The following is a 26,414-nucleotide window of genomic DNA, read 5'->3' as shown; positions in this document are numbered from 1 at the left end:
CTTGTTGAATATGAATTTTGGGAGACACAATTCAGCCCCTTACACACAACATGTGTGTAGGTGTTTATAAAATATATAATTTTGATACTTGTATAGATTTAACTAATAGCTTAGTCATTTTCCCAAACTTTGAAGCATCTCTTCAGTAACCTTTTTCCAGTTAAAGATTAGTTGGCATTTCAGAGGTCTAGAGCTGGGCAGCAACAAGTTTTGATCAAAGGACCATATTTTTGTGTGTGTAAAGACAGGCTGATGGAAGGGGGAGTAATCTAGCTTCACAGTGTGACTTAAAAGACCTGGTGAACAGAGGCTCACTGAGCAAAGCCAGTAACTGAAATGGGACAAGAAGGGGAGGAACAAGACCTGACTGAAGAGCTTCGGCCGTCATAGCAACAACTCACTGATGGAAGAGTTCTTCATGCTGCAGCAAAAGGTAGCTGAAAGTCTGATTCTTTTAAGAAAGTAAAAGGCACTCGGATTGGTGTTGCACAAAGATGAGAAATGGAGAAAGAGTTGAGGAGCAAAGCAGGTGACTGCAGTGGCAGGAAGGGTGCAAGCAGAGCCCCAAGGGGGCAGGCAGGAGGGGAGAACTGGGGCACGCTGTCCCTGTCTGGACCAGGGACCCCAGGGTTACAGGTCCGATGGGGGCTTTGTGCTGTCTTTGGATGTAAAGCCTTTGAGACAGGGCAGGGTTAAGGAAAAGGCAAACTACTGAACTTGGGAGGATGGACAGATGTACATTTGACAGTTGACGTAGCAGTTACAGTGTGCTGCATGGAAGATGGCAAAGTGCATATTTGTTAGTGAATACTTAACTGTTTTTGTCTCCTTTCCTCTTGGGAAAAACTCCCCAGTTGAAGTTAAAGTATCGAAGGTGGTCCACATGTTAAAACCTGGCGTTTCATGTTTCTGTGAAACCCTGTGTGAGCTTTGACAGTGCTGGCGGCTTGGGGTGGTGGGGCAGGGAAGCGGTAGGTAGGAAGAAGGCTCAGTGTAGTCCATGGATTCTGAGAAATTACCACTGCGGACTGTCAACCAGGAAGTGTTGTCCTGACCATAGAGGGAATAGATGTGGGTGTAGCAGGGCGGAGGAGAGACCCACGGTCCCTACTTATGTGGAGAATGTGGGCACCACTGAAGCATCCTAGGTAGTGAGAGGAGTGAACCAGGCTTGTGCATTTTATTTGGATCACTGGGAGTGCTAGTGTAGATGACAGGCTTAATGCTGACTTGAGTATGCTCGGTGGGCCTGATGCCCAGGGTGCTACTGATGTCCCCAATTCGTCTTGTGTTCCAGAACTTTAAGTGACATCACTTAGCTCTTTTTTGCAAGCTCTTTTGCCTTTTTTTTTTTTTTTTGCTTTGTTTTCCTAATGATCAGTCCCTGATCTTCCCCTTACACGAGTCCTGGTTCCATCCTTTCAGCTGTCCTACTTCAGTAGGCTTTCCCAGCACAGCCCATCTCTGAGATCCTGCCCACTCCTATGCCCAGCACTGGATCTGCCTTCACGCTCTAACAGAGGCAGGCATATGTGAAAGCCTTAGCCACAGGGATCTGCGCCCACAGGGCCTGTGTTCTCATTCCCATCTCACTGTCAAGAGCTTGGTGACAAGGCTATTTGCGGGGCACTGCTGTCCTGTGGGTGGGCGGGGATGGGAACCATCTCCACCTGACAACTTCCTGTTGAAACACCACGCGGCTCAGCTCCTGACTGGGGCTTTGCCTCCCTCTGCCTTATATGCTCCTGGAGGGTAGAGCAAACTATATACGATAAGTACATGTGTGGGTCTCTCCAGTGAGCATGGCTGAGTTACTCCTGGATTTCTGAGTTATCTTTTTCTGCTCCCAAAGCTCTGGCACCCAGTTTGAGGAGATATGAATTCTGTAAAATGAGTTACAATGTATGTTTGCAGACTTTCATTAGGGGAGATAGGACTAAAATGGTCGAGGTGGTGGGGAGAGCAGCACCTAAAAAATCAACATTGGGAATTCCCTGGTGATTGAATGGTGCTTTTGACTGTTGAGGGCCCGGGTTCGATCCCTGGTCAGGGAACTAAGATATCACAAGCTGTACAGCGCAGCTAAAAAAAAAAAAAAAATTGATACTAAGCTTCCATAGTCTTGGACAAACATCTTTATTTAGGAAATCAAATAAATAGGGTAAACTGTGGTAGCAGCTTCATACAAAGATACAAGACCAAACTGAGAATTCCTTGCTCAGGTCATTCAGAATGGAACAATATTCTTCAAGTGCTCACAGCACAGAAAATACCTGGTTTTCAATGAACATTTACTTGCTTTTCAATGGACATTTACTGGTTTACAATTAAGATCCCACACTGTTACAGAAAAAAAAAAAAAAAGACCACCCCCGCCCACTTGGGTATACAGGTATACAGCCTGAAAAGCCTCGAGTACAAGTGCTAATGTGATACAAGCTTTTCTTTGTTTAGAATTCTAAAACTGCCTTAAGACTTTCTACTAGCACAGCTGTCAACAGGTTCACTTAATCCTTAGTTTATTGTCTGAGGGAAAGGAAACAAGAACAGAACCTGTCACAGTGGTCCTGGCCTCCCACTATACAAACCTGGGCTCAGGAGTCTCGAATTGCAGCAGGATCACTGTTTCTAGGCTCTGATAAGGGCAGGCCTGTGGCACTTGGCACTGCAACATGGTCTGCTCTGGCTTCTTGGGCAAAGCTATGTATACTGCCTATGTGTTTTCATAACATCTCTGGATCTATAGATGAGCCCATGTATGTGCTATCAACTTCATTCCCTACTGCAGAAGCTTTTAGTTTTAAATCTGTCTACCAAATCTTGACAATGATATTTGGTTCTGGAGTGCTTCATCAAGATCAACTATCTGAATGAGGAAAGTCAAAAGCTTATTCTCAATTTTTAAAAATAAAGATATTTCAAGATTACGAATAAAGAGCTCTTTATAAATAACAGTGTTCACAAGCAAATATCAATCTGTTCTTAGCTGTAAGAAACTGAATATGCTATTTTTAAATATAGAAGCAATTTCATTAGGTTTAGATAAACAAACTACAAGTAAAACTTTACCATGCTATTTAATCGTTACTTACAATGTACACATTCCTGAGTATACCCCATTGTAGTGACATTGTGTACTTCTGAATTTTTTTGCATTCAGCTTAAAAGGTGTTTCTTCCCAAGAAACTGAACTTTTCTGTCAAATGCGCTGGATCGAATAGGAGAATTGGGTTCATAAAATGGATTCATTGCAAACTAGGAGAGAAGAAAGTACTCAGGTGAGCTTGTCAAAGTAAAAAAGGCTGACAAATCATAGGTCTCTAAAAGGAAAATATTTTAAAGTTTTAAATTAAGTCATCAAAGACATTCAGAAGTCTAAAGACCACATTTTTAAGTTTCAGTGAAGATGTTCCATTATTAAATGTTAGTGTCCCACTAAGGAAATTTCTGTCTTGGTGTTTTAGGGTAGTACCTGTGGCAAAACCCACGGCAGCACATATCTAAGCACTACCTGTGTGAGCAAAACCAACTCCTGGGATCCACCCTGTGTGTGAAATACAATTACACTCATGTTCAACTATGAAGATGTTCATTCATGTGGAAGGCCTCTGGCTATATAAAATGCACTAAAAATCTGCCATATGCTCTGATTGAAGGAAAAAGTTACACCACACTACTTTTAAAAGTTTGGTAATTTTTAACAATCAGATTTTTAATACTCTGCTTTAACACAAGGCAAGTGATCCGTTTCTCAGATAATATGATGAGTAAATCATAATATATGTGAGGGAAAATTAGTACTGGATGGAATCACGAGTGAGGAAAGGAGTTACCAACTTTTATACCTTAATCAATTGGTGTTGTCCATCTTTATAAGAGGACTAAATATTCTCTGCTACTTCTGACTAGGAATACTGATCGTTAACTATGCTGATATGCAAAATATCTTGTGCAAATAAAGAAATTTAAATTATTAAGAATATACTGTTAGCACTGCAGTTTAACCACTCACATCTTATTATTATTTCAGTTTTCCTAATTATCGAGAAATACAAGTGACCCCTTTCTCCTTGAGTGACTTTGATAGTACATGAATCACTTCCTACTGGTTTATGATCTACATTGATTGCACTGTAACTTACTTAATAAGTAGATGGGAAACAGTCTGGAATAAAATCATGAAGCAACTTCCCTTATATAGACTACTTCTGTGTCTCTAGTTAGGGTTCCCTCATAAAATGAACTATGTGCATCAAAAGGGAAAGAATGAAACTGATCTAAAAATGACTATGAGTTGTCCTACATGCGTGTTAAGCTGCTGCTAAGAGACCTGCCTGATGAGGGGGCTGCGAGGAACAGTCCTGCTGGGGGAAAGCTAGGCAGGGAGGAGAACTGTGCATCTAAGGGGGCTCCCTCTACAGGCCAGTGTCCTGCCAAAGTTGGCATGTCTTTTATAATCAGATTTTACAAGGTACAGAACATACCATACCTTTATGTATAAATCATAGACATCAGTAAAGAAGTTCTTGATTCCATCTTCTTGCCTGACATCATGCAGCATAATAAATCTCATATGTGAAATAATTAAGGTATAATATTTAGAAATGAAAGCTGAAAAGTTAATCAGTTGATACAATATTCTTCGAGTCACATGCAGTGTATTGTGTGATAGAAAAGATAAACACATAAACTGGGTTCAGAGTTAGGTTAGTTTTATCTTGAAGAGAACATAATCTTTTTAAGTTAGAAAGTAACTACAAAATAAAATCACCCTTGATATGGTTCAGATAAACCTTAATTTTATGAGATTGGACTTTAAAATTATCTGTTAAACAAAAGATGTTCCCCCCTCAAAAAAAAAAAAAAGCACCACCAATGGTCATTTTTTACCTAACACTTTGCAGTCCACAGACTCAGAACCTGGCATCCACATCTCAGGCTGGTCTGGTTTGTCACCCCAACCCTTCATTGGAGCTCTAAACAGGTAAGGATATGACCCGCAGTGACGAATGCCGAGACAAACCATTCATTGAATTTGTCCACCGTCTTCAAGTACATGTTGTTCGAGAGCCACATGTTTTCATCTACGAGGTCGAGGGCAGCGTGAGCTATGAACTGGTTCAGATGGCGGTGATCATCCTAGGTGACAGTGAGTGACACCAGATTAACACTTCCATACAGGGAATTCTAGACACAGCTTGCTCATGGGGGGGTGGGGGGAAGCTTTCTGCTATAAAAGGTCTTCAGTGTTTTCACACTATTTTCTAATCTGCTATCTAAAACTCAAATAGAAACAGCCAATTTAAAATTTGCCAAGGAGGAAGTTATCAGATTGCATGAGCATTTAAACATGGGGGAAAAAAAAGAGGATACTTCCTTTAAAAAAAAAAAAGAAGAGTAGATCCTGCTTTCAATTTTTCTCCCCTTCCCCTCTCCTCTGCTCAGATCCTGCTTTCAAGAAGTACACATCTTTTGAGGTGGAAGACAGGAAAACACAAGGTAGGCCAGGGAGGTGGCGAGGAAAGCTGCAGGCACCAGCCTCAGGTCGGGGCAGGGCCGGGGCTTGGTGCACAGGGCAGACAGCCTGGCACTGGCTGCCCTGAGGTGCAGGGAGATCCCAGGGCTGCCAGCCTGGCTTGGTGCCAGCTGTGTGCAGTCACCTGTAGTGACAACGCAAGGTGATCCTGTCAAAGCTGGAGATGTCCTTCTCATGGGCCTAAAAGGCCTAACTGAAGAAGGCGGTGCCCCTTGATTGTGGAGAGGAAATTCACAATCTGGAATGTAGCCTCACGCACATGAGATGCTTACTGTCCAAGTGCATTTTTCAAAGAACCCCTCTGTTTTAGGTTCCCCCAATCCCTGTGCTGCAGTCCTACCCCTCAGAATGTGGCTGTGTTTGAAAAGAGGGTCGTTGCAGATGTCATCATTTACCATGAGGTCATGCTAGCAGCGAGTGGGTCCCTAATCCAGTGGCTGATGTATTTATAAAGAGGAAATCTGGAGACAGACTCGCATGCAGGGAGAAAGCCACGGGAGAATGCAGTTCTGCCACAAGGCGCAAACTGCCAGCAGCTGGGAGCAAGGCCCGGAACAGGCCTTCCCTAGTACCTTCGGACGGGGCTGGCCCTGCTGACGGCTTCATCTCAGACTTCTGGGCTCGCCAACCGTGAGACAGTCCGGTTCTGCTCTCCTCGGGCAACCAGTGTTTGGTGCTATGACTGCAGCCTTGGGAAACGAATGGCACTTCCTGGCTGAGGAGGCTGTGCCTGGGCTGGAGGAAGGTGGTCAGGTGCCCTGGAATCCCTCACGCAAGTAAAGCACGTTTATACTTCAGCATGTGGACAAAACTAATTTATTTCTCAGAGAAATGGATGTGTTTTGTGTCTGGCTCATGGCAGTCTTTCCCTTTGCACTGATGAGCAAACTAGATAGATCAGAAGAAAACTGTAGGAGTGGTTTACAAAGGTGAGTGGTAGCAGGAGAAAGACCTAAGATCAAGTAATGCAACAGTTTTTATATGCACCGCTTTGCCTACCACAAGGCCAGTGAAATGAGAGAAAAACTGTATCTTAGTAGCCGCATACCACACAAAGCAAGTACTGCTGCAGCGATGCCTCCCATCCAGGTTTCAAACAGCAGTGTGCTCCCGGGAATGTGGGCAAATGATGGAGCAACACCACCTGCTCAGACAATACCTTAGATTTCCATCCTATTTCAGTGGCAAGGTCTGAACAGTTGAAAAGCGTCCTACATTGGACATCATGACTAATTTCAAACATCAGTTCCTGTCTTAAAGGACATTAAAGTCTACTTTTGGAGGCTGGGAGAAACATAGCACAGTGGTCAGCAATATACTTGGAATATGGCTTTGTACACGGAGATGGAGGGACCAGCTCTCCTCATCCCAAGACCCTACAGGTCTGTTTACTCTTGAGTGGCACCATGTTCTTGAAGCAAGCTGGTTTTTTTGGAACCACTCTTAACAAGAAAGTTGGGTGCCGTCGCCAGGGAGGAGAGCATGAGGGCCCCACATGGCCAGTGGATGCTGTGGGAAGTTGATGACAACAGCTACCATCCTGGGGGCGTGAGGAGGACATGGGAGTCGAGGTCTCTCTCAACCCTCTAGCTTGTCTGTCCTGCTGAAAAAGGTGATGTGAGGGCACAGAAGGGGCTTTCTTGGCATTTCAGGGCTGGAGCGCCTGCCCCTGCAGACCCAGTACGATCACCGCCTTTGGCGGGTGGTCTAGGGACTGACAACCAGGGAGAGGAGACGCAGGGCATCCTCTGAGCCTGTGCCAAGTGCTGCTGAACTAGAGCACGAAGACACAGTGCAGAGGGCACTCCCGGCGGGTTCCTCTCAACCTGCGGGACTGCAGAGCAAGCCACCTGTGGTTGTGCTGGGTTCGCAGTGACCTCATTTGTCCAGATCCCTTCCAATTCCACAGTCATATCACACCAGTATCATTACAGCACCACCACAAGTGCTACGGGCTTTTTTAAGGTTTCATACGCACTTTGGATTCTGCTTTTCCAGCTGGTAAAAACTCCATTTCAAAAACTGGATTATCATGGTGACCAACGATGACAAAGTAGAAGCTTCCAGACATCGTCTTCAATATAGCTCCTAATTAAATGAAAATAATGTGTATTTTTAGTACTCAGTACCAAAAACCAGGAAGTGAAGAACTCCATTTTTAACTTAAACCTAAACTGTAGAGGAAGTGGCCCCTAAAGTGGCATGCTTTCCATGCCAAGATTGATAGATACCAAGTGATAGATACCACGCCAAGATGATACCAAAGTGCTGCAAAACTAGAAGTGGCAATAATCCTCAAGCTCAAGTGAGGGGAAGAGGGTGGAAGCCTGCAATTTTCACAGAGCAAACAATGACATCATTCCATTCCTATAGATAAACAGCTTGTGACTGATACAGTTTATTTATTTATGATATGTTCTGGAGACTCCACTACTGTATTTTCATAGGGAGATTTGAAGACCTCTAACATGAAATCATAAAAACAATATTCTCCTGATCAGAAAGTGTGGACCATTTACGGTAAGCGGGCTTCACCTTGGGCTGGAACAGTCGGCCTGGGTGCTGACACCCGGTGCTGAGTAGGAAACACTGTGTGTACCGCTGCAGAGCACTTATAGCACTGCTACACAGTCATCTACACACCGGGAGGTACCTGTCTGCTCCCCACCGGACGGCTCTGTGCTGTGAGTGCAACTGCACAGAGAGGAGCCCGTGATAGGAGTCTTTCAAAAGAGGAAGAAACAGTGCTGTATTCTAGAAAAGACAGAAGCAATCATAATCCAAAAGGAAGACATTCTGAGGCATAAAGAGCTCTTGGAACAAGGGTTCATAGGTTTGCTAAGGGCATAAAAAGAGAGAGCAGGGGTGCTGGGGGAGAAATCAATGATTCTGTGACTTTTAGCACAATCACAATCTGGACAGATGGATGGACAGACAGGCGATGGACTCGTCTGTAATTTTAGCATGGGGTCTGAATCAGACAAAGCTAGGCTCATGTTTAGCTCTAGTGACACGAGCACAGGCACACGGAGATGTCGGGCAGGAACCCACTTAACCGGGCACTGACAGTAAGGTGTGTCAGAACCCAGGGCTCATCGAGCCTCACCGGGACTTCCATGCCATGAAATCTGAAGACAAAGTCAGGGATGATACCAAAGCTCTGCAAAACTAGGAGAAGTGGTGATGAATCCTCAAGCTCAAGTGAGGGGAAGGGGGTGGAAGCCTGAAATTTCCAGAGCAAACAATGACATCATTCCTTGCTGAAAAGGTTTCATAGGTGGAGTTTGTCAAGGGAAGGGCTTGCTTTCTTCAGCACAAACATTTAAGCAGCAGCAGCAGCAGGGAAAAAATACTAAAGGAAGATACTTCTCCCTCTGCACACATGTTAAGCAACAGCAGGAGACACTAAATGTAAAAGGAAGATTACCCTTCTCCAGCCCCCGAACCCACTCAGCCCCATGTGGAGACCCATGTGGGGGAGAAAAGCAATCCTAAGAAGAGCATGAGGATAAACAAGAAACTGCAAGAAAGAAAGGGGCGATCACAAAGCTGTCAGCTACACAAAACGTGAGCTGCTGGTCACGTGATTTCACACAGGATTGAAGAAAGGATGCAGAGAAGCTGAGAGGTGTAGTGGAAGAAAAGGAAGAGGCAAGAGCACATAACCACCCTGTCTTAGGAAGGCAACGTCTACAACTATTTAATATGTGGGGCCTCCTTGGCCTCAGTGGTGAGCAGAGCTGAGACTTGCTCTAGAATTCTGTGCCGTCTGATGGATGGAACTTTCTGCAAGGAGAGAGATGATCTCCATTTACGCAGTCTTTCTGTCACCTGAAATAGGGGCCCTTTGAGTGTCTCCAAGGTCTCGAGGTGTGGAGGTGTTACACAGAGCTTGGCAGTGGGTGAAACTGGGGAACTGCAGGAAGAATTCAGGATGTTGCCAAACGTCTGGCTGAGGGGGTCAAGCAGAATATCAAGGTGATGAAGCTATAAAGGAAATCAGAAAGGGAAGGAAGAGGGATGAAAATGAACAGGTCAATTCTGCATGTGTGGTGGCAGCCAGAATAGCTCCCCGGGCCCCCACCAAGATGCCCACATCCTAGGCTTGGGGAACTGAAAATTAATCTAGGTGCCAAAGGGCATTAAGGCTGTAGATGCAACTAAGGCCTCCCATCAGCTGATCTTCAGGTAGGACAAGGATCCTGGCTACTCAGGTGGATCCAGTGTCATCACCAGAGTCTTTAAAAAGTGGAAGAGGGTGGAACCCCAGGGAAGAGTCGAGGGTTGTTGGGGAGGGAAGCATGGCAGTGGGTGGATCACCAAGGAGACGAAACCTTGCTGGTTTTCAAGATGGAGGAAACAGCCATGAACCAAGGAATGTGGGTGGCCCCTAGAAGCTGGAAAGGACGATAAAACAGATTTTTCCAGAGAGCTTCCAGAAGGGATTTACGCCCAGTGAGACCCGCGTTGGTCTTCTGCCCTACAAAAGGGTAAGATGATAAGTCTGTGTCGTTTTAAGGCAGTAAATTTGTGGTAATGCTTTATGGCTGCAGTAGGAAACCAACAACACGTCAAAACTGAAAAAACCTGCAGGCTTAAGAAAAAGGGAGGTAGAAGAGACTGGGGACAAAGTGAGCTTATTTTCCATGGGTCACAGGTTTCAGAGTCCTGTGGAAATGGGGGGCCAATGGTGCATCAAGGTAGAGCAACCCAGAGCAGTACAGGGACGAGAGTGGAGTGAACAGTGGCTGGGTTTTCCAGCTAGTGTCTCATACCCCTAACAGGGAAACTGCTCAGTGCTCGCGGGACGGACCTGCAGGGAGCAGGGGGAGGGCATGCCGTTGTACACTCAGTCGTGTCCTACTCTTCGTGACCCCATGGACTGTAGCCTGCCAGGCTTCTCTGTCCATGGGATTTTCCAGGCAGGAACACTGGAATGGGTTGCGATCTCCTCCTCCAGGGGGAGGGCATGATGCCAGAATATAAGAAAGGGAAGGCAGGAAGGAGGTGGGGGAGGCGGGATTAACTAGCCTCAACAAGGACGAGAACCTTCTGAAAGTTCTAATGACGAGGCCCTCCAGGGCCTTGACTGATGAAGCCTGTGTCATGTGATGAACAGCACATTTGTTAGAAGTTGCCACAGTTGTTAAAATAGGATGAAGAAACCCTCCTTTACAAGGGCAGGACTTGTTGGCTGAACAGAGGGGAGCCAGGATTCCTGTCTGTGCCAAGAACAGCTGTCTGTGGTGGTTAAAATGTCTTGAACTGCTTTTGAGAGACAGAGAACTGAAGAAATCAACAAGGAGCTCTGGACTTCTTGAAGAGACCATGTACAAGATATGAGAAGTAGAGCACTAGCTAGTAATGGTCATAAAGTAGGACCAGAAAGCCAGGAGGCTTGAGTCAGAAGGGCAAAAGCCCCACACGAGCTGAAATGTGTGCTATATGTTAAAAATAAGAAACGTGCAGGCTACTATCAGGAAAAAGCAAGGGAGAATGGTCAATGATTTGAGGCCCCTGGTGTGTAAACAACACGGGACACAGGTATGCCGAATTTGAGTTTTCTCAAAGAATGGTTTTCACACAGCAAGTGTGGAAAACATTAGGTTAGGCAGGCTATGAACCCCAAGACAGGCCTGTTAAAGAAACAGTTGAGTTAACAACTCTGATGGTGTGACTACTGACCAGGGACATTTGAGAAATCACAGGAATAGAAAGAGCCAGGCTTTCAGAGGTTAGTAACTGTTATGCCAACGTTCGGAAAACAAAAAGGCTTATCTTGTTGGCCCTGCTGGTGGCTCAGACAGTAAAGCGTCTGCCTGCAATGCAGGAGACCCGAGTTCGATCGCTGGATTAGGAAGATCCCCTGGAGAAGGCAAATGGCAACCCACTCCAGTACTCTTGCCTGGAAAATCCCATGGACGGAGAAGCCTGGTAGGCTACAGTCCATGTGGTCGCAAAGAGTCGGACACGACTGAGAGACTTCACTTTCACTTTATCTTGAAGTCTGAGTACTACTGAAGAGATTAAAACACTAACAGAAACAGGTATGAAATGCCTGTCTTCAGTCAGACCCTATGCTGGGAACTTCTGTGATAAAGTAAGTCCTTTAACGTGTAATCCTTAGAAAGAGTGGGTTACTACTCACTTGTTCTAGAAGAACAAGTCATTACAGACCTACACTCCCTGTTGTGGAAGGGAACTAGGGAGATGGTGAGTCACCTTCTGAACTCATGTGGTTCTCCACCTAAGAACTCATGGGAGACCAGTAGCCTGGGTGACAGCCTCTGGTACCCCCAGAGCAAGAGCAGTGCTGGGGACCCAGGATGTGCATGTTCTCTGCTGAAGGAGGGACAGTAGGGGACTGACTGGAACATTCACATGCTCCATGTCACTGGACAGCATGGGGTCTCTCGGGAGCCTTGGAGGTTAACCTTAACCTAGTGCAGCTCAAGGGGTTTGCATCAGTAACTGAGATGAAGCCAACTTCTCACACCCAAAGATAACATGCTAAGGGCACCTAATTTATTAGAAGGCTAAAGTTAGGATTCAAAAGACCTCCATGGCTAGGAGAAATAGGTGACACGATCAGGACAAAATTTAAAGAATTCGAAATAAAGTCCTATACTTGGGCTGAAAAAATCAACAGCACAACAAGGGGATGAGGGAAGCCTAGTGTAAGAGTAGCTCGTCTGCAGGGACCACTTCTCATTTACTGCCAGCATAGTCAGAGGCAGCAATCCAATACACTGGCCAGAAAAGCTAATGCAATTCCAGACTGCATTAAGAAAAGATAATGTCCTTATGACTAATAATACCATCTCTGGGGAAGATACTCAGTTCTGGGAATCACAGTTTTAAAATTCATTAACTCTGAACTTTGTGCGTTGGGAGGAGGGAAGCATTTAGGCTAAGGAACGCCCTGGGAACAAGATAAAAGCTACTGAAGGAGCTGAGGATGTTTAAAATGGAGGCAGGGTAAGACCTTTTGTTGGGGATGGGGGGAGGCAGTGGAATAGGTGCAGTCTTTATAAATATGATGCTGTCCATGGGAAGGGATTTGACTAGGGATGCCAGTTGGTTTTCCCCCATGAGCTTGTTCTAATCAGCTGGTAGTGAGGGCCAGGAATTAGTGCTGAGAACGATTCTGAGACTAAGGGTGGTCAGGGGAAAGACTGCTGTGATCAGTTACCACATCTGCTATGGGTTTGGGAAAGGGCAGTGCCTATGCGAGTGCCAAGTATTAGCTAAATCTGAACTAGACAGATTTATTCCAAACTGTTCCAGAGGCCAAGCCAAGGGCTGCTCCTTTGAAGTTACCTGGAAAGACATTTGGGTGAATATAATTGAGAACTTAGTGACCAAGAACTATCAGGTTGCCTTGTGAAATGACTCCATACTAACATCTTAGAACATTCTTCATCATCTCACTATTCTGCTCAAAAGCCTTAGTGCTTCTCATCTAACTAAGTACCAGTATCCAAAACCTAGTCCCATGTTGTTCTACCTCAGCTACAATGGATTGGTATACTTATTTTTTCCCTCTCCAGCTGATTGTTTCCAGTCCAGACTTATTTCTCTCTTCATGCCTGGAATACTCTAATTCTGTATGTTTACCTTACCCATCTTTCAAAGTCTACCCAAATCCTTCCTTCTCCAAGTATATCCCAACCCAACCTACATGGTCTCTACCTCCTATTTAAGTCCTGTCACTCTTGATGCTTATTAAATCGTTTAAGCCTTTCATGGCTAGGGGTGAAAATTCACTGTACTCTTCAGTGCTGCTCACAAAGCTAACACTGGCCCAATTTCATCCTCATAGGTAGGCCTTAGATACCTTATACCCACAGCATGGGGCTCTGGAGTCAGGCCAGATACCTCACTGTTCTTGAAAGGGTCCTGATTTTTTTTATTCCTTTAAGAATTTTCACCCTTCCTCCTTTGCTTTTTGTCCACCATCCAAGCACTACCTAACAATGCCCTGATGAAGTCACAGTTTTCAGAGATGTGCCCACTCATGTATATCCCCAACCACTTTTTCTAAAATCTTTACTCAGTCTACAATGCAACTCTGGCTCAGATGGTAAAGAATCCACCTGCAGTGTAGGAGACCCCGGTTCGATTCCTGGGTTGGGAAGATCCCTTGGAGATGGGAGTGGCAACCCACTCCAGTATTCTTGCCTGGAGAATTCCATGGACACAGGAGCCTGGTAGGCTACAGTCTATGGGATGGCAAAAAGTCGGACACAATTAAGCAAGTAACACTTTTCACAATGCATCTTAGTTCTTAGCCAATTCTCTGGCTACGTTTTCAGCATTGCTTCTCGAGAGACTTCTCTAATTAGATTTAAGCACCTTGGGGACCCAGCTCACCTATCTTCTTCACAGCACGCACCAAGTGTAGCTCACTGGTTTTTAACCAGGGGCGACTTTGCCTCCCAGGGACAGGTGGCAATGTCAGGAGGTTATCAGAACTGGGAGGGAGGTGCTACTGGCATCGATTGGGTGGAAACCAAGGATGCTGCTCAGCATCTTACAGTGCGCAGGACAGCACCACAATGGAGCATTTTCCGACTCCAAACGGCAATAGTGCCGCAGTTAAGAAACCCAGGGTGGGCTGAATAACTCAACCCAATGAAAGTTATTACAAGAAGCAAAGCGCCTAAGCAGGCGGACGTTTGCAGATTGAATCTCGGTGTGGTATGACCGGCCGGGCTGTTGATGAGCTCAGCCGGCCAGGGACAGAGGGGAGAGAAAGGGCCAACACCCGGCTCCCGCGGGACAGGACATATCCCCCAGAGTCCCCAAGCGTCAACCGTCCACTCGCTCCATCCCCTTACCTGCGGCGAGACGCCGGCAACCGAAACGCCCCGTCAGTTGCCGCGGAACGGAACCGCGCTCCTCAACTTCCGTAGGGACTCCGGAAGCAGTCCTCGCGAGACTCCGCGGTACCGCCCTCGCGTAGTGGGCGGAGCTTCCTGCCGCAGCCCTACGCAGCTTGGCGCTTGCGCCGTAATGCCCTAGACGAAGGCTGTTCTGTTTGCCGGACGGCGGGGAGGGCTGGGATCGGCTCTGGGCGGCGCGAATTCCGGCCGATGCTGCACTTTCTCTAGACTTCAGTGTTCCGGTCTCCGCCCGTGAGAGTCGCGCGTGGGCCATAGCCACGCCCACCTATCAGAACTTCCAAGAAGTGCGCGTCTCTGTCCGAGTTCCTAGTTCGCAGTGCGAAGCGGAAGGTTCACCTTGTTCCTCCTGGTACTCTGGGGTTGAGGCAGGACTCTGAAGGCAGGGGTTCCCCTAGGCCAGGGCTTGCATCCCAGGTTCGGACTCAAACTTGGGGCACGGTGGGGCGGGCTCGGGAGGAAGCCGACACCCGATGGCTCAGGTAGATACACCTGCCGCCTCCTCGAGGCGGGCGGAAGTGAAGCCTTTGGTTCCGTTAAAACGCCTTTCTCGCCTGGGCTTGTGAGGGATTCCTTGGAGACCATTGGTCTGTGTGCAGAATTTAACATCCCCTCTGCTCTGCCCGCCAGGTAAACCATAACCGATTCTCTTCTGGTCCATCATGTTCCCCAAATCTGATGTGTTGAGTCAAGATGATCTGCGCAAAAAGCTGTACCAGACGTTTAAGGATCGGGGTGTACTGGACACACTCAAGGTATCAGTTTTAGGCATATCTGTTAAGGTAGATTTTTCAAGTGTAACCCGTGAAAGGTAGTACATGTAAATACATCCATGTCTTGGGTTTTAAAACTGGCGTGATACACAGATTGTGTTGGTGAGTTATATTGCTCTGTTCCCGTGTAACTCTTTAATCGTTAAAAAAACACATTTTAGTAACTTTTTTCTTTAAGAAATCTTAGATGTTCCTGAGTTATTAAGTGGTTTTGTAATACTCATATTTGAATGGAGGATATTGATACCTTATAGGAAACATTAAGGGACTACTTACTGGAGAAAAGTTTGGGGAAAGAGAAATTTCTTCTTTAAAATATATTGAAAGGTATAAATACTTAAGCAGCAAATATTTCTTAAGACACTTTGTGTATGAATTAACAGCAGGAAGTAGGATTGGCTCAAATGTGTTTTCTATATGTATTTCATAAAAGTATTTTACACTTAAAGTAGGAAATAGAGGGAAAACTTTTTCTTCTGGCTGCTCCATGGTTTTTGTACCTTAAAAATACTTCAAACTCATCTGAAATATAGAAAAACATACAGGAGAGACGTCATCTCTAACACAACCAATTGGCATACTGTTTTGTCTGTTTGTGACATGTTCCCCTTGCCTGTTTTTTTCCCCTAGAGTGCTAGTGTTCTATTATTGATGTATTTCTTATTGATGTATTCATGTATTTCTTATTGATGTATGCTCTTTTAATGGCAAATTAGTCATCTTTCCATTTTGTGACAATACTGTTGGTGTTCAATTTTATTTTGGCTCTAAAAAGGCTAAAGTTGCATTTTTCTATGGTCAAATCTCTTGTTCACTATTTTCTACTGATTATTCTCAGTAAGTCATTTCCACTAAGAATGAATATTCAATTTTTTTGAAAATGCAATTTTTAAGTTTTTAAAAGGGTTTCATTTTTTTGCAGTTAAGTCTTTAACCTACTTGGAATTAATTGTAGTATGTCGTGCATTAGTCCACTTTCTTATGCAGAACGTTTTTTGCATCTAGGCATGGTGTATGTTCTTTTACTGTGCTTTGGATTTAGTTTAGTAGGATTATACTTCATGTGTGTGGTCACCATTGATAGTGACTTATCATTATCCTTTTTATGGCTTTGGTATCAGGATTATGCTAGCCGTGTTCTCTTTACAGCTGCAGCCTACCCTCAGAAATACTCTTTGTTCTTTGCAGCTGACCATTCGGTTTCTGTTACTTTAGCTTCATCAATGACAGGAAGAATTTTTACTTTCTCAGTCTGAGCTAATTTATTTTCTCAATTTAAGGACTGGTTTGGGTGAGTTCTAATTTTTGAAATTCCCTGAAGTGTTTAGTGGTCTAATTCACATTCTGTTTGAGTGTTTGAAAAGAATTTATTTTAATGGTTAAGTCCAAAGTTATATCAGTATCTGTTAAATAAAATTTATGAAATCTTTTTCCTTATTTTGAATCTGGTCTGTCAGTTTCTTTTTTTAAATTGGTGTATAATTGCCTTACAATGTTGTGTTAATTTCTGCTGTACAATGAAGTGAATCACCTATATATTCCTCCCTTCCTCTTGAACCCACCATCCCACCCCTCTAGGTCATCACAGAGCACCGAGCTGAGCTCCCTGTGTTTATAGCAGCTTCCCACTAGCTGTCTATTTACACATGGTAGTGTATATATGTCATTCTTAATCTTCCCATGCGTTCTCCCCCTCCCCTGTGTCTGCATGTTCCTTCTCTATGTCTGTGTCTCTATTCCTCCCCTGCAAATAGGTTCATGTGTACCATTTTTTTTTTTAGATTCCACGTACATGAGTTAATATATGATATTTGTTTCTTTCTTGCTGACTTACTTTACTCTGTATGGCAGACTCTGGGTCCATCCACATCTCTGCAAATGACTCAATTTCATTTCCTTTTATGGCTGAATAATATTCCATTGTATTTATGTACCACATCTTTATCCATTCATCCATCGATGGACATTTAGGTTACTTCTGTGTACTGGCTGTTGTAAATAGTGCTCCAGTGAACATTGGGGTACATGTGTCTATTTGAATTATGGTTTTCTCAAGATATATGCACAGTAGTGGGATTGCTGGGTCATAGGGTAGTTCTATTTTTAGCTTTTTAAAGGCACTCCATACTGTTCTCCTTAGTGGCTGTATCAATTTACACTTCTACCATCAGTGCAAGAGGGTTCCCTTTTCTCCACACTCCCTCCAGCGTTTATTGTTTGTAGATTTTTTGATGATGGTCATTCTGACCAGTGTGAGCTGATTACTCACTATAGTTTTGATTTGCATTTCTCTAATAATTAGTGATGTTGAGCATCTTTTCATGTACCTCTCGACTATGTTTATGTCTTCTTTGAAGAAATGTCTAGATCTTTGCCCATTTTTTGACTGGGTTGTTTGTTTTGATATTGAGCTGCATGAGATGTTTGTGTATGTTGGAGATAAATCCTTTGTCAGTTGCTTCATTTGCAAATATTTTCTCCCATTCTGAGAGTTGTCTTTTCGTTTTGTTTATGTTTTCCTTTGCTCTGCAAAAGCTTTTAAGTTTATTTAGGTCTCATTTATTTATTAAAAAAATTTTTTTATTATTACTGTAGGAGGTAGGTCAAAAAAGATCTTGCTGTGATTTATATCAGAGTGTTCTTCCTATGTTTTCCTGTAAGAGTTTATAATGTCCAGTGTTACATCTGTGTCTTTGATCCATTTTGAGTTTATTTTTTGTATCATGTTAGAGAATGTTATAATTTCCTTCTTTTACATGTTGCTGTCAAGTTTTCCCAGTATCACTTACTGAAGAGATTGTTTTCTCTTCATTGTATGTTTCTGTCTCCTTTTTCACAGATTATGTGATGGTAGGTGTGTTGGCCTGTCTATGGGTTTCTATCCTGTGTCATTGATCTGATCTGTATTTCTGTTTTTCTGCCAGTATCATACTGTCTCGATTACTGTAGCTTTCTAATATAGTCTGAAGTCAGGGAGCTTAATTCCTTCAACTGTTTTTCTTTCTCAAGATTGCTTTGGCTATTTGGAGTGTTTTGTATTTCCATACAAACTGTGAAAATTTTTGTTCTAATTCTGTGAAAAATGCCATTGGTAATTTGATAGGCAGTGGCACCCCACTCCAGTACTCTTGCCTGGAAAATCCCATGGATGGAGGAGCCTGGTAGGCTGCAGTCCATGGGGTCGTGAAGAGTTGGATACGACTGAGCGACTTCACTTTCACTTTTCACTTTCCTTCATTGGAGAAGGAAATGGCAACCCACTCCAGTGTTCTTGCCTGGAGAATCCCAGGGACGGCAGAGCCTAGTGGACTGCCGTCTATGGGGTCGCACAGAGTCAGACACGACTCAAGTGACTTAGCAGCAGCAGCAGCAGTACTGAATCTGTAGATTGCTTTGTGTAGTAGAGTCATTTTCACAATATTCTTCCAATCTAACACATCTATTTCTGTTTATATCCTCTTTACTTTGTTTCATCCGTCTTTTCTGAGTACACGCCTTTTGCCTCCTTAGATTTATTCCTAGGTGTTTTATTCTTTTTGTTGCATTGGTAAATGGGATTGTTTCCTTAATTTCTCTTTCTGATCTTTCATTGTTAGTGTATAGGAATGCAAGCCAAATTCATGGATTAGTGCTAGTAGTTTTTCTGGTGGCATCTTTAGGATTTTTCTACGTAGAGTACATCTGAAAACAGTGAGAGTTTAACTTCTTTTAAAACTTGTATTCCTTTTATTTCTTTTTCTTCTCTGACTGCCATGGCTAGGGCTTCCAAAACTATGTTGCATAATATTGGTGAGAGTGCACATCCTTGTCTTGTTCCTTATGTTAGAGGAAATGCTTTTGGGTTTTCACCATTGAGAATGTTATTAGTTGTGGGTTTGTTGTATGCGGCCTTTATTCCGGGCTTTTGTTGGGGTAGGTTCCCTGTATGCCCACTTTCTGGAGAGTTTCTTTTTTTTTTTTTTATCATAAATGGATATAGAAATTTGTCAAATTTTTTCAGCATCTACTGAGATGATCATATGCTTTTTATTCTTCAACTTGTTGATATGGTATATCACAGTGATTTATGTATATTGAAGAATCCTTGCATCCCTGGGATAAATCCCACTTGATCATGGTGTATGATCCTTTTAACGTGTTGCTGGATTCTGTTTGCTAGTGTTTTGTTGAGGATTGTTCAATCTGTGTTCATCAGTTATAGTGGTCTGTAATTTTCTTGTGATATCTTTGTCTGGTTGTGGTATCAGGGTCATAGTGGCCTTGTAGAACAAGTTTGGGACTGTTCCTCCCTCTGCAGTTTTGTGGAAGAATTTGAGAAGGATAGATATTAACTGTTCTCTAAATGTTTGTTGGAATTGGTCTGTGAAGCCATCTGGTCCTGGCCTTTTGTTTGTTGGAAGATTTTAAATTACAGTTTCAATTTTATTACTTGTCATTGATCTGTTTATTTCTTCCTGGTTCAGTCTTAGAAGGTTGTACCTTTCTAAGAATTTGTTCATTTCTTCCAGGTTGTCCTGTTTATTGGTGTTTAGTTTCTTGTAGTAGTCTCTTATCCTTTGTATTTCTGTGGAGTCAGCTGTAATTTCTTTTTTTTCCATTTCTAATTTATTGATTTGAATCCTCTCCCCTTTTTTCTTGATGAATCTGGCTAAAGGTTTATCAATTTTGTTCATCTTCTCAAGTAACAAACTTTTAGCTTAATTGATCTTTGCTGTTGTCTTCTTTGTTGCTATTCCATGTATTTCTGCTCTGATGTTTATGATTTCTTCTACTACAGGATTTTGTTGTTGTTCTTTCTCTAGTTGCTTTAGGTGTAACGTTAGATTGTTGAGATTTTTCTTGTTTCTTGAGGTGATATTGAATTACTATAAACTTCCTTCCTTTAACTGCTTTTTGTTGTGTGCTCTGCAAGTTTTGGGTCATTGTGTTTTCATTTTCATTTGCTTCTATGTATTTTTAATTTCCTCTTTGATTTCTTCAGTGATCTCTTGGTTATTTAGTGTATTGTTTAGCTTCCAGGTGTTTTTCTAAAATAGTTTTTTCCTGTAACTGATATCTAATCTCATAGCATTGTGGTTGGAAAAGGTGCTTGATACAGTTTAAATTTTGTTAAACTTGCCGAGGCTTGATTTGTGACCCAAGAAGTGATTTTTCCTGGAGAATGTTCCATGTGCACTTAAGAAGAAAGTGTATTCTGCTGCTTTCAGATGGAATGTCCTATAAATATCAATTAAGTCTATCTGGTCTAATGTATCATTTCTAGCTTGTGTTTCCTTATTTTCTGTCTTGGATGATCTGTCCATTGGTGTAAGTGGGGTGTTAAAGTCCACCACTATTATTGTTACTGTCAATTTCCCCATTTATGGCTGTTAGCATTTGCCTTATACATTGAGATGCTCCTATATTGTGTGCATATATATTTATAATTGTATGTTTTTGGATTGATCCCTTGATCATTATGCAGTGTCCTTCTTGTCTCTTATAATGGTCTTTATTTTAAAGTCTTATTTGTCTGATATGAGTACTGCTACTCCAGCTTTCTTCTGATTTCTATTTGCATGGCGTATCTTTTTGCATCCCCTCATATTCAGTCTGTATGTGTCTTTATGTCTGACGTGGGTCTCTTGCAGACAGCATGTACATGGGTCTTGTTTCCAGTCTGTGTCTTTCGGTTGGAGCATTTAATCCATCTCCATTCAAGGTAATTGTCCATATGTATGATCCTGTCACCATTTTCTTGATTGTTTTGGGTTTGTTTTGTGGGCCTTTTTCTTCTCCTGTGTATCCTGTCTGTAGAAGTTCCTTTAACATTTGTTGTAAAGCTGATTTGGTGGTGTTGAATTCTCTTCGCTTTTGCTTGTCTGTTAAGTTTTTGATTTGTCCATTGAATATGAGTGAGATCCTTACTGGATAGTGTAATGTTGGTTTTATACTCTGTCGATTTCTGAGAGGTGTGCTGAGGGTCCATAATTTTCATCTCTCCCACTTCCCCTCCACCCCCCACAACATTTGTGGGGGTTTTTTGTTTGTTTGTTTTTCAAGCAGAGAAAGGTTTATTGCAGGGCCAAGTAAGGAGAATAGGTGGCTCATGCTCAAAATCCCAAACTCCCCAGTGCTTTTAGGGGAGAAATTTTTAATAGGCAGATTTTCTGGTGAGGGCTCTGTCCTTATTTCTGTCTTAGGGGCATTGCAGGCTTGAATTCTGAAAATAGATTTCCTGCTTTGCACTGGCTTCTGGAAAGCCCCCAGCCACTTTTTGGATTCCTTCTAGCAAGTGGTAGATGGTGTGCTTTTTGTGTTTGTCTAGATGGAAATTCTTCTGTAATGTCATTCCACTGTTTGCTACTCTTCTTTTCGTTTAACCCAACTTATATCCCTAATTTAATTCTTGCCCATTTCAATACTTGTTTGCAAGACACTTTAAATGCTTTTAATTAAGCTGGATCTGAATATATTTCTTCTCCCCTATGTTTCAAATTAAATTAAACCATTACATTTTACTGGTGGGGAAGGCTATAGTTTTCTTTCAGTTACTTAACTGCATCAGATGAGGCAAAGCATGTATATTCATTTAGTGTAAAAGTGTTGTTTACTATAGGATTTTAAATATACATATAATAAATTCTGTTCCACACTACTAAGTATATACTTTCTGCTCTTTAGCTAAAGGATAGAAGAGATGTAACAAGATCTCCATTTGTTTCTTGTTTGTATTCTATTAATAACAATTTCTTAGATGTTATTTACTGCTGAAGTGCCATGAATCTAGGCAGTGTACTCTTAAACTCGGCCCAATTGTATGTTTCCAGATTATGTGCAAAATACTTAAAATAAATATCCATTAGTTCAAATAACTTAGGGGATTTTCTTAAAACCCAAAGGAATAATGATGCTCATGTTATAACCTTGAGAAAATTAGCCGCCTTGAACCTTAATTTTCTCCTTTGTAAGATAGAGGAAAATTATGTTTTACAGTGTCTAGAATTATAAACAGTCCACATGAAAGTGAATCTTAATAAGTGTTTTTGGGTTTACTGATTTCTCTCTTGCATATATTATTTCCCTTTGGGGAACCTTATTTTACTTTGATTAATATACTTTAACGTATTTAACCAGATATTTTCATCTCCTCCAATAACCTGCAGAGAAGTGAGGGAGTAGCCAAGTTTTCTCCTATATTTGAAACCCCAATGAAAAGTTCCTGAACTGGAAAGTGAAGTGAGTCTCACCACGCTGTGGCTCACCCCCAGTCAAGCTGCTCTTTCCAGAACCTACTGGGCTGTTTGTCTCACAGGGTGCAAAGGAGAAGGTTCCTAACTTTTGGCCATGAATCTTGAACCATTCTGGAAGTAAAAGGAAGGATTCTAATTCATGTGACAAATCCGTGTACCTCCAGTGGAAAAAAGTCCTGCTGAAATTGTTTTCTCTTTTGTTTAATTTTTGTATTTGTTCTAGACACAACTCAGAAACCAGCTGATTCACGAACTGATGCACCCTGTTCTAAATGGCAAAGTGCAGTCCCCATCCATCTCAGTGGAAGAGAGCTCCCTCTTAATAGGAGCTTCCAACTCTCTAGTGGCCGATCACTTACAGAGATGTGGCTATGAGTATTCGCTTTCTGTCTTCTTTCCGGAAAGTGGTTTGGCAAAAGAAAAGGTAACATCTTTGCTTTTCTGAACTTTGTGTTGGTAGCTTCTTCCTCAGGTAATAGCTAAGTGCTCCCTAGAGAGCTGGGTCTGTTTCTTTTTTGTCTCTGAAATTACATCATGTATTTGTTAATAATGCGACAAAGGAGTATGAAATCTAACATCATTATCAGTTCCTTGGTGGCTTGGTTTGTCTTTATAAAATTGTGATGTTTTGGAGCTAGAATTGACCTGACACTCTATGTAGTCTGAGACCCTAAACTGCCATTTATGTTGAACATCTGTTGTGAGACTAGTGCTGCTGGTCACTCTGCAAATAGGTGATGGATTAGAGGTGAGGATCCAGCCTCTGGAGGGGTGAAATGATTTACTCAAACTGACATGATTTGTAAGTGGCAACCAGGGCATTAATCTACATCTACAATGTACTTTCTTGACTCTGCTACAGTCTCTTCAGATACTTGTCCTGTTTGTGATTAAGTAAGAGAAGAATAAGTACCTTTTAAAAACCTGTGGAGTTCTTAAATAGTGAAACAGCTTTTTCCTAATTATTTTAACTGTCTCTCCACCAACCATTGAACATGGTAGTTACACTTTGTTATTTTAAAGGTAGATATAGCCAACTTTCTGGGTTTTTTTAAAGACTTAATTTTTTTATAGCAGTTAAATTTCACAGCAAAAATGAACACAAAGGGAGATGGCCCATCTGCCCCCTGACCCACACAAGCATAGCCTCCCCCCCAACCCCAGCATTTTCTACTATGTACATTTTTACATTCAGTGAACCTACATTGGCACTTCATTATCCCCTGAAGTCTGTAGTTTACATCAGGGTTCAGTCTTGGGGTTGTCCCTGTGTTTTTGCTGTTTATCTTGGCCATAAATGCCCAGAAGTGGATACTCAGAAGTTGTAAGAGAACAACGGAGTTGTTATTGGAAAAACTTAAAATTTAAATATCCTGCATAGGGACGTCCCTGGTGGCTCGGTGTCTAAGACTCCACACTCCCAATGCAGGGGTTCTGGGTTCAGTCCTTGGTCAGGGAACTAGATCTCACATACCACAACTAAGACCCAGCCCAGCCAAATACGTACATAAATACTTAAGTAAATAAATAATGGATAGATACAGTATATTTAAACAACCAAATTTTACCAGCCTTAGAAATTCCTTTTTGACCCTTCCATCTGTATTTCTCATATTTCACAATTTTGCCACTCAAACGAATAATAGTCAATCACATAGTTATAGCACTGATGTAGTTTACACACTTAAAGGTTTCTGTACTATAAAATATTTTCTTTAAAGGAAAACTAACTGAAGATTATATCAATGTCCTCAGGGTAGACATAATAAACAATACACATGATAGTAGAAATCCATGTTAAAAATATTTACTCAAGGGACTTCCCTGGTGGTGGAGTGGCTAAGAATCCTCCTGCCAATGCAGGGGACACGGGTTCGATTCCCTGGCCTGGGAAGATCCCATGTGCTGCAGAGCAAATCAGCTCCCAAGCCCTAGAGCTTATGCTCTGTAATAAGAGAAGCCACTGCAATGAGAAGCCTGCGCACTGCAGTGAAGAGTAGCCCCCACTGGCCACAACTAGAGAAAGCCCATGCACAGCAACGAAGACCCAGTGCAACCAGAATAAATAAAATAAAAAAAAATTACTCAAAATGTTTGACCACAGGTATATCTAAAATAGCTTTAAACATTCATAGTTTCAAAGAGAGTAAAAACTTAGTTTATTTCCATTTTGAAGCAATAGTAATTTTAAAACATCATTGCCATTGAGAAACCCTGGAATATACTCACATGTTCATGGGTGAACTCAGATATTTGAGTGTCAGCTGTAAGCCATCAACCATTTCTGTTATTTCTGTCAGGCATGTCATTTTTTAAAGATACTTAAAAAAATTTTTGAATTTATTTTAGACTGTGCTGGGTTTTCGTTGCTGCGTGTGCTTGTCTCTAGTTGTGGCAAGCAGGCTACTTTTTGTTTTAGCATGAGGCTTCTCATTGCCGGGGCTTCTCTTCTTGTAGAGTACGGGCTCTCTGGCCCAGGGGCTTCAGTAGTTGTAGCATGTAAGCTGTAGAGTTTCCCACTGCAACTCGAGATGAGGCCCGATTCCCCTGCAGCAACTCGAGAGCAATCCAAAGTACCCCCCTCGCAACTCAAAAGGAGGCCTGACTCCCTTGAGGCAACACAAGAGGTTCCCTCAGGTTCCCGTCGCAACTCAAGAGGAACCCCGAGCTTTCCACCGCAACTCGAGAAAAACCATGAGGTCCCCCCCCTCTACGTGAGATGACTCTCAATTCCCCTGCAGCGACTCGAGAGCAATCCAGCGTTCCCCCTTGCAACTCGAAAGGAGGCCTGACTCCCCTGAGGTAACGTGAGAGGTTCCCTGAGGTCCCCATCAACTCGGGACCTCAAAGTTTAGTGTAATTTAAATAAACAGCCACAATTTAAATAAAATAGTTGTGGTGCACAGGCTTACCTGCTCCCTGGCATGTGGGATCTTCCCAGACCAGGGATCAAACTCATGTCTTCCATATTGGCAAGCAGATTCTTCACCACTGAGTCACCAGGGAAGCCCCAGGTATATCATCTTTGATGTGAATTATTTGGAGGTTAATTACATGATCAAGAGAAATTTTATCCTTTTGACTTCAAAGTTTAGTGTAATTTATTTAATAGTATGAGAAAATTTACATTTTACGTTATTAGCATGTATTTATAAGCTTGTTTAGTCTGAACCATGATTTTTAGTCTTATATTGGGAAACAGCTTAAATCATCACTTAATCATTGATTTTAAAATATGTGTACTTTTTCTTTTTTAAGGCATTTACTATGAAGAATCTATTGCATCTTTTTAAAATCAGTCCTGAATCCAATCTCTACAAGTCACTGGTAGGATTGTTTAATTTTTAATAATCTGCTTTGGTTTGTTAATAATAACTGAATAGTTGAATGAAAGTAAACTGTTTTCTTTTAACAGATTTCAGGATTTGATAAAGAAAACCAAAAAGGTAGGAGACTTCATCTTTGTAGAGAATTGGAACATTTTTGTTATGTGTTTTTTTGTATAAAAATATGAAGCTAATAGTTTTTAGGTAGAAGAATAGGGAATTTAAATTGAATCATTTAAAGAGGGAATTTAAATTGAATCATCAGCTTTTTCTTGTGGCAGTTCATTTTAAAATAGAACCATTCATCTGTCTTGACAGATGTGGATCCTTTTCCCCCAATTTTCAACCTTTTAAGATAGCTCTTACTCAAATAAGAAAGCTAGAGATAGCATCAAAAGCCCTACAACAGGTTGAAAGCTAGTTTTTTTTTTTTTTTAAGATACCCACTGTATGGAACATTTCCAAAACAAAGAGAACAGTTTAGGCATCCGTCTTTGTGTCCTAGATATCCCCCAAGTACAGTATATCGAGTATTGTGTTCATATTTGCTTGAAGAATGAACTGTATGTTGTATGTTATTTTTGTAATCAAGTGTTTATATAGATCTGATGCTGTTGCTTCAGTCATGTCTCACTCTTTGTGAC

The 26,414-nt window shown here is 42.3% G+C and overlaps 2 protein-coding genes across 6 annotated transcripts in view; one reads left to right on the top strand and one right to left on the bottom strand.

Moving 5' to 3' along the window:
• Nucleotides 1-2,120: 2,120 nt before the first annotated feature.
• Nucleotides 2,121-14,477, bottom strand: TRAPPC2 (trafficking protein particle complex subunit 2). The gene is made up of 5 exons (XM_061137352.1): nucleotides 14,377-14,477; nucleotides 7,515-7,624; nucleotides 4,996-5,139; nucleotides 4,490-4,576; nucleotides 2,121-3,255 (listed from the first exon to the last, which is right to left on the bottom strand). The coding sequence occupies exons 2-5, from the start codon at nucleotides 7,605-7,607 to the stop codon at nucleotides 3,157-3,159; spliced, it is 423 nt and encodes a 140-aa protein (XP_060993335.1). The 5' UTR covers nucleotides 7,608-7,624; nucleotides 14,377-14,477; the 3' UTR covers nucleotides 2,121-3,156.
• OFD1 (OFD1 centriole and centriolar satellite protein) overlaps nucleotides 11,565-26,414 on the top strand; it is a 63,402-nt gene continuing 48,552 nt past the window's right edge. For 2 of the 5 annotated variants that reach the window (XM_061137351.1, XM_061137347.1), the window contains exons 1-5: nucleotides 14,540-14,791; nucleotides 15,070-15,194; nucleotides 22,668-22,868; nucleotides 25,703-25,771; nucleotides 25,860-25,890. In XM_061137351.1, the coding sequence (XP_060993334.1) occupies nucleotides 15,102-15,194; nucleotides 22,668-22,868; nucleotides 25,703-25,771; nucleotides 25,860-25,890 (394 nt within the window). In that variant the 5' untranslated portion in view covers nucleotides 14,540-14,791; nucleotides 15,070-15,101. Of the gene's footprint in view, nucleotides 11,584-14,539; nucleotides 14,857-15,069; nucleotides 15,195-22,667; nucleotides 22,869-25,702; nucleotides 25,772-25,859; nucleotides 25,891-26,414 lie in introns of those variants that run through there. The other 3 variants (XM_061137350.1, XM_061137348.1, XM_061137349.1) reach the window with 3 other exon arrangements.

Source organism: Dama dama, chromosome X (genome assembly GCF_033118175.1).
Source record: "Dama dama isolate Ldn47 chromosome X, ASM3311817v1, whole genome shotgun sequence".
In the NCBI taxonomy this organism is placed as follows: Eukaryota; Metazoa; Chordata; class Mammalia; order Artiodactyla; family Cervidae; genus Dama; species Dama dama.
Note: the sequence above shows the minus strand (reverse complement) of the source record. Positions and strands in the feature narration are given on the sequence as shown.